The sequence below is a fragment of the Octodon degus genome, unplaced genomic scaffold (genome assembly GCF_000260255.1).
Source record: "Octodon degus isolate 3935 unplaced genomic scaffold, OctDeg1.0 scaffold00104, whole genome shotgun sequence".
Classification (NCBI taxonomy): domain Eukaryota; kingdom Metazoa; phylum Chordata; class Mammalia; order Rodentia; family Octodontidae; genus Octodon; species Octodon degus.
In genome coordinates, this window is record NW_004524680.1 from 3,065,472 (window position 1) to 3,077,520 (window position 12,049).

Here is a 12,049-nt window from a genome sequence, read left to right on the forward strand (position 1 = left end):
GCGGCGGCAGCGGCGGCAGCAGCGGCGGGCAGCGGGAAGCTGGAGGAGCGGCTCTATTCGGTGCTGTGCTGCACCGTGTGCCTGGACCTGCCCAAGGCCTCCGTGTACCAGGTAGGGCCGTCGGCCCGGCCCGGCGCCGCGTCTCCTCGAGGCCGGGCCCAGGGCCGGCGGCTGGGGCCCCTCCGGCCTCACCGCGCCTTCCGCGCCCACGGGACCCTGGCGTCCCCCCGCCCCCACCCTCAGCTCCTTGTTTGTTTTCTTTCCTGCTCGGGACCCCTGTTTTCCATGTTCCCATCCCCTTATTGCCAATCTGAAGTTTCTTGTCTTAGATCCCGCCTCTTTTCTTCCAGGTTTCTCCTTGACACCCCAGTTCCCTCCAGCTGACCCTGCAGAGGGCTGGGGACAGGTATTCAAGCTCCCTGCCCAGCGTCGCCCTCACTCCCAGGCTTGCTGGGTGCCAGAGGCCTCTTTACCCCAGAGAGATCGGTTCTGTTCTGGCAGCCACACCCCCAGCCCTGTCCATCTGCTTCTGAACTTCAGTGTGTGCATCTTTTTTGCTCTCTTGGCCCTAAAGGACAGGAAGAAGGGAGGGATTGCCTTGGACCCTCCATTTACTCTCTTGCTCCTGATCTGGAGGAACTGCGCACAACAGGCCTTTAGTCTGTTTTTGTTTGTTTGTTTGGTTGGTTGGTTTTTGTCTAGTCCCAACCTAACCCACACTTGCCTTTTTGGCTGCCAGTGTTGTGGTAGGTCTGTCTCACTTCATCTGAAGACCCAACATGGCTGGTCTCAGGGCCTTTTACCTGCTCAGGGCTGTCAGATGGGGTACCCGGTCCAGGTGGGTTCAGCATTCCTTCCCAGGTGTCTGGTTGACACTTAGAATTATTGGGCAGTGTCCATCTGCCTTCCTGCATATTTGCTTTCTACCTCAGTCCCAACCCCTCTGAATATTAGGAATTGAATGTGTGCAAAGCAAAGATTCCATCACTGCACTATGTGCCCACCCTCACCCCCCTTTTATTTTTGAGTCAAGGTCTCACTGTAGTTCAGGTTGACCTTAAACTCACCCAGAATCCTCATGCCTCAGTCTCCTGAGTGTTCAGATTAAAGGCACACACCACCGTGCCCAGCCTTTTTATTTTTATTATTATATTTTTTAAATTTTGTTAGGTTGGCCAGAGTGGCTTTGAAGCGCTGCTTTTGTTAACCTCTGGCATCAGCTTCCTGAGTCATTGGGATTATAGACATTTGTCACTACACCTGGCCCCTAACAGCTTTCTTTTACACTTTTAGGAGCTGGAGGTAGCTGAAGGACTCTTGTTACTTTGTTTCTGTTTAAACAAGGGGCCTAGGTGAGGCCACTTTGTAGTAACTGGTATAGAGCTAGTCTGCATTGTTAATTCTGCAATCTCTAGATGTATCTGTCCTGTTCTGGCCTAAGGTTGCTTGGGAGGACTCCAGGATCCTGAATGGAACATTCACCATCCTGAATGTCAGGGCAGGGCCATAGTGGAAGCATTTTCCACTGCTGATCCCACTAGCAGCCTTTACTCCTTTCTTTGGGTGCCGTCAAGACCTAGTCCCCCTCCTCACCCCTCATTCATGCCCTGATGGAAAAACACTTTTTTCCCTAGGCCTGGTATGAGAGTCCAGCAAACCAAGCCAGGGAAGGGGCCTCCCAGGAGAATTCAAGGGGCGCCTTGTCTCCCCTCCTATGAGTAGGCTGGCATGATAACGGGTCACATAGTACTGGGTCCTGGGTCATCCAGAGAGCTATACCTCTGCCTATGACCAGACACTCTAATGATCAGGCCTCTCAGCCTGGCTGGCTCAAACCCTCCTGCAGTGTGCTAGGAATGAGGTCTAGTTTGGAAAGCAAGACACAGGCAGCTGAGCAGCTACAAGAACATGAAGGCAGGTACCACCCTAACCAGTGGCTCCATGCTGGACCTAGTCTGGTTTCCTTAACAGCTTCCTTACAGTGTGTCAGTTGAGCAAAGGGAGCTATATACACGGAGCCTCAACTGTGGGCTCTGCTGTCAGCTCCCCTCGCCCTCCCTACTCTATCATTCTATCCTAGGTGATACATGAAGGGAAGGTGTTTCTTATTTCTAGAACTTGGAAGAAGGCTGTAGAACTAGTGGTTGTGGGAAAGCCTTTGAGTCAATGTTGGCACACACTGTGCTTATAAACCTGCCATGTACAAGAGCAGGAGAAGAAAGGAAGCTTCCTAGTGACTCTGAATACTTCTAGGGATGCCTCCTGTGGCACCTGCTTGCCATGTTCCTGCAAAGATACTGTGTGGTTCAGGACAGGCCTGGAGGTACGGGCTCTTGTCTGGTCTTTCCATAGAATCTGGACACAGATGGCAGGGACACATTCCTGGTCAGAGCCTGTTACTGGCCACCATCTCGACCTGGGCTCAGCCCCTTGTGCTAGCTTTCTGCTTTCCGATTGCTAGAGATTGAACCAAGTATTTTGCACATACTAGGCAAGTGTTCTTTTTTTTCAAGTGTTCTATTAAAATACATCCCTAGCCCTTTTCACCTCCAACTTTCACCTCTTCCTACTTTGGCTTCCTAATAGCTGGGATTACAAGAGTGTGCCACCACACATGGCTCTGCTAATCTTTGGTGATCCGTGTTGATTGGCTGTCTGGTAGGTTAGTCTCTATTTTCTGCGGGCAACATTTGCCTGACCCCAGCAGAACTGATGACTCAGGGTGGATACTAGCCATCTTCCATGTGTCCTATATGCTAACTCAGATAGCCTACACTTGGTTTGGAAGAGTCAGGAAGCCATTCTGTGCCGTGTGTTGTAGCTGGTGCTGGGAAGTGGTGACAGCTCCACAGGGCTGTATAGTTGGCTGGGTGCACAGTAACTCTAGAGTGTGTTGTCTGGCTGCCAGATGCCACCAATGCTGCCAAGGAAGCTCTGAGTAGTGGCAGGAGCAGACATGCGCCACACTAACTTGTCAGAGGTAGGAAAACTTGTTTAAGTGTAAGGCCTTTAAGTAGGTGGTTCTTGCCACTGTGGCCTATGTCATGTGAAGTTAAGTACTACAGCAGATGCACACTTTGATGTTCTCTATGTGGGTGTTAGGTGTGTCCCGGGCAACTGGCCTGGTAAGGTAAGCCGTCACCCTCCTGAGTCCTGGATAGGCCCTTTCAAAGTCTCGGGAAGGCACCCAGGTGGGTGGCAGGAGTGCTGAAAGGGCAGCAGGGACACCCAAATAGGAGTTTCTGTCAAGTCCACATTGGGAAGAACAATAGGCATCTTGCTCTGACAAGATGGGATGTGTTTGGGATGCTATATCCATGGACAGCACCTTGCTCTGAATCTAGCCTGAGGGCAGTGTGACCTGTGGATACTTTTGCCCATCTCTGGGGAAGACCCAGCATTGGTGGTACCCAGGATGTTGAAGCAACAACCTGATCCCTGACCTCCCTGTCCCAGTTCTACTGGCCCAACCCTTTACAGATCACATATGATCCTCCATAAGTTAGACCCTGCCCTGGGGCCGGGGAGATAGCTCAGTAGAATAAGCACTTGCCTGTCAAGCACAAGGACCTGAGTTCAATCCCTATTCTGTCGAAAGAAAGAAAGAAAGAAAGAAAGAAAGAAAGAAAGAAAGAAAGAAAAGTTAGACCCAGGCTGATGGCCACTGACGTCAGCACAGCCCAGAACCTTGATGCTGGCATCTGGAGGAGGGTACCACCTGTTGTTTCTATCACTCATGAGCTCTTGGGCAGGGGGTAGGGGGTAGTGTGGCATAGCTTGTGTTTGGTGTAACTCCAGCTGCACCCCTGACCAGGGTCCTGTGGCAGTGTCCCATCATTTCTCCTGTATGCTTTCCACCTGAGCTATCAGCTCTCCATCTCTGCCTCCCCTTTTGAGCCTGAGGCAGTGTTTCCCTCTCCTACCCATCTCCTCATCTGACTAGGGCACTTCTACTCTCAGTGCTCTTGGAGGGTTAGGGTGTCTGGCCTCTGTCTTACCCCAAGGCCTTCTGCCTCTTTGCCAAATCTCGGTTCCAAAGGGCTGGTAACCTGATTCACATTTCCACTGATCAGTGACCTAGGAAACAAGGACTACAAGGGCTGGCTAGATAGCTCAGCAGACTAAAGGCAGGGACCTGGGTTCAATCCCCAGTGGACTGTGGCAGCCCCACCCCCAGGGCTGTCTGAGACAGTGATTGAGACTGGGCATGGTAGCATGTGCCTATAATCCCAGCGCTTGGGTGGCTGAAAACAGAATCTCTAGGAGTCCAATCTGTGTAGTGAGACCCTATAGACTTTGTACTAAATGTGTACAAAAAAAGGAAATGGACTAGTCGCTGTGCCCAAAACCCCCATGTCAGAGCACATGATGCCCTAGAAGATTACCTCCTTAGCTGGGGAGCCTTGGACACCATTGATTTACTCGTTGAGACAGGCAAGAGTTTTGGAAGTAGGTCTGCTTAGGAATCTGAAATATAAGACTTGAGTAAGGAGGATTCAGGAGTGTTACTACGTAGTGCTTTTGTGGTGGTAGCTTGTCATACTGAGTTTTTTTTTTCCTTCGGAACCCAGGACTGAACTCAGGCCCTTATGCTTACCAGGGAAGTGCTTATTCCACTAAGCCATCTCCCTGGCCCCAATCATATTGAGTTTTAGAGCTAATCAGTGTTTATTTCTGCATGAGAGTCACATCCTAGATTTTCTGGGTCCCACTGGTGTCCTGACACTAGGAGGAAATGGTCAACCTGGGTAACTCTGAACTTCAGATCCGACCTGGATGGAAGATGCAAGGCCAGACTTCTTTCTCCCTTAGGGACTGTGTGGCCTTGGACAAGAAGCTGTTCCTGCTCAGACCAGTGCTAGACTAAGAAGGTCAAGGAAACTAGGTTGAGCATATGGGATATGCCAGTGAGCCTGGCACAACCATGCCTACATTCTGGACCTCACAGAATACTTGGGAGGTCAGCTAGCTGGGCAGTGCTTTATAGTTAATACCCAAGGGGAAGACCCTTGGCTGCATTTTGGAAGTGGCAACCTCTTGTCAAGGGCCTGAGGGCTCCTGACCCTCAGAACAGGAAAGTGAGCTGTTATTATGGGCCTGGGTACCATCTATCCTGTAGTGGAATGAGTAGGTCTCCAGAATTGAAGAGGTGGTTCAGGCTTGAGAGAGGTGCTAAAAGCCTAGCTGACCACAGAGAACTTGTAACCTACTAGAAGTCATGGGAACCTGCTTCCTAAAACTCTCTTGAGCCTGGCCAGTGCCCCTGGCTTCTTTAAATGAGGGGAGACGCCAACCCACATGGACCCTCTGGATATGCACAGGCTGAGTCACATGTAATCTGCTTGCACTTGGGCAGAAGGAGAGGCTGGGTGCCATTCTAGGGGTACAGGTGAAAAATAGCTGTTTCTGGGCCACTTGTATGTATTTAGCATATGCCAAGGGGCCTGGGGTCTCAGCTCCCTAGGGATGGGATCTCCAGGGATTTGACTATGGAGGACATGGGAGGTGTTTGTTCTGAGGTTGCTGTGGTAGGTGCCGAGACTTGCTGCCAGATATATTATCTCTCCCACGGGATCATACTCATCACTGTATGTGTATGAGGAAATTGAGACCCCTAGCAGATGATGATAAGCCCAAAGTCATGCTGCTAGGGACCTGTGGGCTGGGGTCTGAGCCTGGCATCATGGCTCTAAGCCAACATCTATCCTAGGAGGCCCTGTGGCTTCCACCTTGTCACCCTGGAGGAAGTCAGTGTTTTTGTCCTACTGGGCTTTCTCATTGGGTGATGCCACATAATGTGTGACTGGTCATCATTTCTGAGGGAGCACCTACAGGTTTCATCCCTGGAATACATGACCATTTACTACTTAATTACTGTGCTCTGTTCTTCCTTTCCTTCTAAAGGCAATGAAGTGAATCCAGCATCTTCCAATCTAATGGTAGGATATCCTGACCTAGGCACTGCAGAGACTATTTCTGGAAGTACCTGAGTTCTTGTGAGCCTGGTTATATTGAGTGGCCACTGTGTCCAGCATTTGTGGAGTTATCTGGCGCTCAGCTTCTTACTAAGCAATGAGTACAAGTTGGAGCAGATGCAGGCTGGCCCAGCCACAGCTGAGGCTGAGTGTGTGGCCACCCTTTGGCCAGTTCTATGTGGGAAGTCTGGGGAAGTTGAGGGAAAAAGGCTCTGGAGCATGGTGACAACCCTTCTGTGGGCAGGTGGGTTGGGCTGCATGTGGCTCTGGAACTTAGCTGACAAGCATCCCTTGAACAGCTGGTAAGGGGCTATGTATGAGTGTGGTTTGTCCTTTGGCTGGATCAGCCCAGGCTTAGGGTGGCTTTCCTAGGTGAGTAGTCAGGGTAGTACTGGGAAGTAAGTAATGATATATTAGGCAGTTTCAGAGCCCCATCTGAAAGGCCCACAAACTCCTTCCTGAGTCTGGTTTAGCAACTTAGAGCCAGGAGGAGAGGCCCAGTGCCCTGGAGGTAGGGCCTATAGCCCCAACTCTGCTTAGAAGCTCTAGGAGGGTCAGACTGCAGCCAGGAGGAATGTGGTTGCCCTCTGCTCAGGCTAGTGGACCCTGGAGGCAACTTTTGTGGAACTGGACCCAGAACCTGGATAAAGCCCAGGTAACCTCTCACCAAGAGGTGCCTAAAGCTATGCACACGTGGAGGAATAACAGGTCCTGCGGGGGTAGGGTGTCCTTTGTGTTGGTGTCCCTACTGGGCTTCCTCCTTGGGTGGGGCCACATAATGCTGTGTGACCGGTCATCTGAGGGCACCCAGAAGTTTCATCCTGGAATACATGGCGATTTACTATTTCACTACTGTGCTGTATTCTTCCTTTCCTTCTAAAAGTCCCCAGGCAGATACAGGTTATAAGAGGGTCTATGACCTAGGCTTTGGGACTGTGTCTCTTACATTCAGCCTAGCCTTGAACTCACTATGTAGTCCAGGCTGGCCTCAAAACTCACAGCAGTCATCCTGCCTTAGTCTCCTGATTGCTGGTGTTACAGGCATGTGCCACCACACTTGGCATGTTTCCCACATTTTTAACCCACCCCTAATCCCCAGTCTGTTCTGCACTGACCCCTGGTGATAGACAGGCAGATGGATTTTCCCACCCAGGACCTACCTCACCTAGCCACTTCTGCCAGTCCATACATCAGTACCTGATGCTGACTTGCCCTTGCCAAGCCCTGTTTATCCAGCCCAGCAAAGGCAGGCCATTCTGTCACATTAATTTTTAACCTAAGTTAGTACTTGAGGTTTGAATGCACATAATATGTGGCATTCATGCTGAGGAGAAGTTTGTGGAAGGCCTCTATTGCTAAGTCCTTAGCATGTAGGTTCCACTGCTTACATCACCATTCTTGGCAGCTGGGGTTTACCAAGGACCCCACATGTACAGCCATAGTCCCTAACACAGCCAGGCAGTGCTTAGGTGGTTTACCCTCCTCTGTAAATGCTGCAGAGAGGCTGTGGCATGGTGAGCTAAGCATCTAGGCCTCTCTTTTATACTGTGAGCCCTTTCAGGGCCAAGGCTACAGCCTACTCTATGTCTCTTGATGGTACCAAGTGGTGCTTAGATGATATCTGTTGAGACCTACAATAGGAATGGTTTCTGGCAGCCCCCCATCCATGTGAGAAAGGACCCCCACCCCCACCCCAGGAGAGACCTGATTACTGCTAACCCATCAAGATCCACCCAGCGGAGCACCCTATCCCACTTGTAGCCCCATTTCTACCTGCCTTCGTCCTGGGCCAACTTTGCCCCCTGCTGGGAATGACTCTGGCAGGTTGCCACTCTCCCTGGGTGGTAGGGGCTGGCAGCTCTCATCTATGCTCATCAGCAAGGCAAGGGTTGAAAGGCCAGTGTTGATGTCAGCCAGGGCCCTGTTCCTTTCATGAACAGGCTTTCCAAAAGCTAAGGAAAGAGTGCCTGCTTCGGTGTGGGGAAGCAACATCCCCTCCCCCATTGACAGCTGCTGGCTGCGAGCCCTGCCATGCCAGGTCAAGAGCCTGTTCTTGTAGAACAGGAAAATGGCAGTTTCCAGTCCCTGGAGACTCAAATTAATCACTACGAGTTGGGCCTGGATCAGAGAAGGGCTGAGACCCCAAGGATCTGAAGAGGCCCCACTCTCCACAGAGCCTAAGCTGGCTGTGTCCTGCCATGTCCCCTTGAACAACTCTTAGGTTTTGCTAGATACCAGCACAACTTGGGGACTACCACGTGCTCCTCTCCTCACCAGCTGGAGTCCCTTGGGACAGCTGGCCTGGCCTGGCTGGAGCTAGTGCACACAGGCGGGCACGTGTGTGTGCACCGTCCAACAGGTCTGTGAGCTTCATTTCCCTTTCCTTCTTCGCAGTGTACTAATGGTCACTTGATGTGCGCTGGCTGTTTTATCCACCTACTAGCAGATGCCCGGCTGAAGGAGGAGCAGGCCACGTGCCCCAACTGTCGTTGTGAGATCAGTAAGAGCCTCTGCTGCCGGAACCTGGCCGTGGAGAAAGCCGTGAGCGAGCTGCCCTCAGAGTGTGGCTTTTGCCTACGCCAGTTTCCCCGCTCCCTCCTGGAGAGGCACCAAAAAGAGGAATGCCAGGACAGGTGACTGCTGGGGCTGGGGGCATGATCACACAGGTGGAGACCCTGGTGCAGGCACAGCCCCATACAGGATGATCGGGCTGGTCCAGCCCAGTAACAGTCCTGTAGGCCCCAGGAGTGGGGGAAGTGTGGGCTCCACAGAGCATGGCATGGAGGCTGTACCTAGTTGCTATCTGGACATGCTGACACTGGCCTGCAGAATTCCCTGTGGGTAGTCCTTGAAGGCCCATGGCTGTGTAACCAACTTAGGAGCTCTGGGATCTTTGTGTGAGGTTGCTCTGTAGTCAGGTCCCTGCAGGTAGACATGGCCACCCAGCTGAAGGGCCCATAGTATGAAGCCTTTCTTGGAATGAAGGGGTCTAGGACTGTGATCAGGCAGCCACTCACTTCCAAGCTGAGGAGAGACACCACAGCAGTGGATGAAGGAGGCACGCTGGCCCAGAGCTCTCTCTTGGTCCTTCTTCCTCCCTCTCCCTTTTTCCCCTCTCTTTCATTCCTCTGTCTACCTCTTCCCTCTCTTTCACAGACATGTATGTACATGTGTACTCTGAACCTGCCATGGTGGCTAAGCTCAGGGCAAAACGTGTCCTACAGGGAGAGGTTTGTGGCTAGCAGAAACTGCCTCTGGAGGACAATTGGACCCAGCCACCTACGCTAGACACAGGTGTGACTACTGTGCTCACTTCCTCCCAGGGTAACTCAGTGCAAGTACAAGCGCATTGGCTGTCCATGGCATGGCCCTTTCCATGAGCTGACAGTACATGAGGCTGCATGTGCCCACCCAACCAAGACAGGCAACGAGCTGATGGAGATATTAGATGAAATGGACCAGAGCCATCGCAAGGAAATGCAGCTCTACAACAGTATCTTTAGCCTGCTCAGCTTTGAGAAAATCGGCTACACAGGTGAGGTGCCTCACCATCTGCTGCATGCTGCACAGGTGGGCTGGAGGGGAGTGCTGGGCAGGCTGTGGGTGGTGGGCACAGGCTGTGCCAAGTGGCCAGGCTCTGGAGAGGCTCCAGATAAATAGGAGGATGCCTTAGGGACAAAGACACATTGGAGACTAAGCAGAGGGAGGGGCTAACAGGGCTCCAGGGTGCAGCTTATGGCTCTCATAGCAGCCCCTCCCTCCGGGCCTCCCTATGTGTCACACAACCCCAGCAAAGTGTTGGGGCTCGACAGCTTTGGTATGGTTGGGGTCTAACTGGAAGGTGGGTTGTGTCTTGGGGAAGCCTAAGGAGCTCAGACCTGACCCTTGGAGCCCAGAACAAGAAGAGCATTCTGTCAAATAAGATCCTGCCTGCAAACGGTCACTAAAGTGACACGAAGCTGTTCAGTAACAGGGCCGAGGGCGTCCAGCTCAAACTGTAGAACTGGGAGTGAATGCCCACAGACGGGCAGACTGGACTGGGTCTAGGCCCACCGAATATCTGTGCTCCTAGGCCACTGCTGATGCCTTTGAACTTGTTGGGGAGCAGGAGCCAGGCCACAACCTGGTCCAGAGGACAGCAAGAAGCGCCTACTGACACTGGGCCCACTCAGGGAGACTCCATCCCTCTGTTGTTCAGGCACATCAGGAAGCCAGCCCAGCGCTCCGAGGGCAAATATGGCAGCCAGTCATGCTGTGCTGCCTAGCCTGGGCCTGGCTAGATGGGCCCAGCAGGCCTAGGAGGCCAAGGGCCTGAGGGCTGCAGCAACACAAAGCCATGGCTCTGCTTAGAGCAGCCTCAGCTGATCCTGGTGGCCCCATGGGGTCTGGGTAGGCTGGGGCATGTGGTTCCATCAGTGGATGGGCGGGACAAGCCTGTCCATGCAGGACGAACTGGCTGCCCTCAAGCCTGCGCCTCCACAGTGGGACTTGCCAGCCACAGGCTGTGGGCTCGCAAGAGGACTGAGAAAGCAGGTCTGCCTGCTGACTGATGGCCCCACCGATGGCCAGGCAGAGCCCACTTCACAGCCCAGCGCCCAAGGACCTGGCAGTCCCCTCGGGCAGGACTGGGTACCACTTGCCCACCACCAGCTTTTCTGGCAGCTCTGTATCAGAACCAATAAAGTGCACTTGTTCTCAGAACTGCATCCTGTCTGTGTGTCTGCTTACCATGCCCCTGCGAGGACACGGGGCTGAGGGTGAGGAGGAGGGTGGCCCTATAGGTTGGCCACACCTGGGACATGGCCTTACCTCCCACAGCCTCTGGACTCTCCAGCTAATTGGTGTTAATTCTGTTTGTAGTTGTTCCCCCAAAGCTTGTGCGCCTCCGTTTGCCATAATCCTGTTTGACTTGCCTTGTGACAAGTAGAACTTGCTGTATCTGGGTAAGTTGCCTTCCTCCTGGGCTGAGCCTCTCCTCGGCCTGGTCGGGGAAGGCGCTGCCACCCAGCCCTACCCCACACTAACTGGTGGCTGTTTCTGGCCCTGTTTGTCTCCACAGAAGTCCAGTTCCGGCCATATCGCACAGATGACTTTATCACGCGCCTCTACTATGAGACACCACGGTTCACAGTGCTGAACCAGACATGGGTCCTGAAAGCTCGTGAGAATGACTCAGAGCGCAACCCCAACCTGTCGTGCAAGCGTACGCTTTCCTTCCAGCTCCTCCTCAAGAGTAAAGTCACAGCGCCCCTGGAATGCTCCTTCCTGCTGCTTAAGGGCCCATACGATGATGTGAGGATCAGTCCTGTTATCTACCACTTTGTCTTCACCAATGAGAGCAATGAGACAGACTATGTGCCCCTGCCCATCATCGACTCTGTGGAGTGCAACAAGCTGCTAGCTGCCAAGAACATCAACCTGCGGCTCTTCCTCTTCCAGATACAGAAGTAGGATGGACCCAAGACTCCCGAGGAGCAGAGGGCCATGGCCTGGCACCACTTTCCTCTTCACCCTTGGCTTGGCAGTGGCTTCACACAACTATCTGATCATTTTAGGAAAGGAGGAGAACAAGCAAAATCAAACACTGGGAAAGTCTGCATGTGTGTGTGATGCAGTCCCCACCTCCAGCTCCCCACTCCCCCTGCCACCCCTTTCCCAGGGCAGCTGGAGGCTGGGCTGACCTCAGAGGAGACGGTGCTCTGGGCTCCTCAGGCTCAGGGCCAGCAGCAAGGAGGGTGAGAAGCCTGCGGCCCCTCTCCAATCCCATCCTCAGCTTGGTTGCACTTCCTGCCCTGGTTCCTGGCTGGGCTCAGGGGCCCTCGTGGACTGCAGAAGGTGATTTGATTGTGATTAAAAAGGCAGCCTTGTTTCCTACTTGATGTTTTGTTGGAGGGGAAGGCATGGCTGTGAACGGACGCCGTGGGAGTTTTGTTTTGGCCTGGGGGGTCAGGGACCACTTTGTCTCTGTTACTGCACTCATGCATGCCTCCCAGGAAAAACTTGAGACTGCCTTCCCTTCATTCAGCCTGTCACAAGGTTCTTAGGACAGGACTGGGCAGAGAAAGCCAGGAAGG

At 52.9% G+C, this 12,049-nt stretch overlaps 1 protein-coding gene across 2 annotated transcripts in view; it reads left to right on the forward strand.

Moving 5' to 3' along the window:
- Window positions 1-11,849, forward strand: part of Cyhr1 (cysteine and histidine rich 1) — a 15,116-nt gene extending 3,267 nt beyond the window's left edge. For both annotated transcript variants that reach the window (XM_004638869.2, XM_004638870.2), the window contains 3 exons: window positions 8,370-8,608; window positions 9,299-9,510; window positions 11,035-11,849. In XM_004638869.2, the coding sequence (XP_004638926.1) occupies window positions 8,370-8,608; window positions 9,299-9,510; window positions 11,035-11,426 (843 nt within the window). In that variant the 3' untranslated portion in view covers window positions 11,427-11,849. The remainder of the gene's footprint in view (window positions 1-8,369; window positions 8,609-9,298; window positions 9,511-11,034) is intronic.
- Window positions 11,850-12,049: the final 200 nt, after the last annotated feature.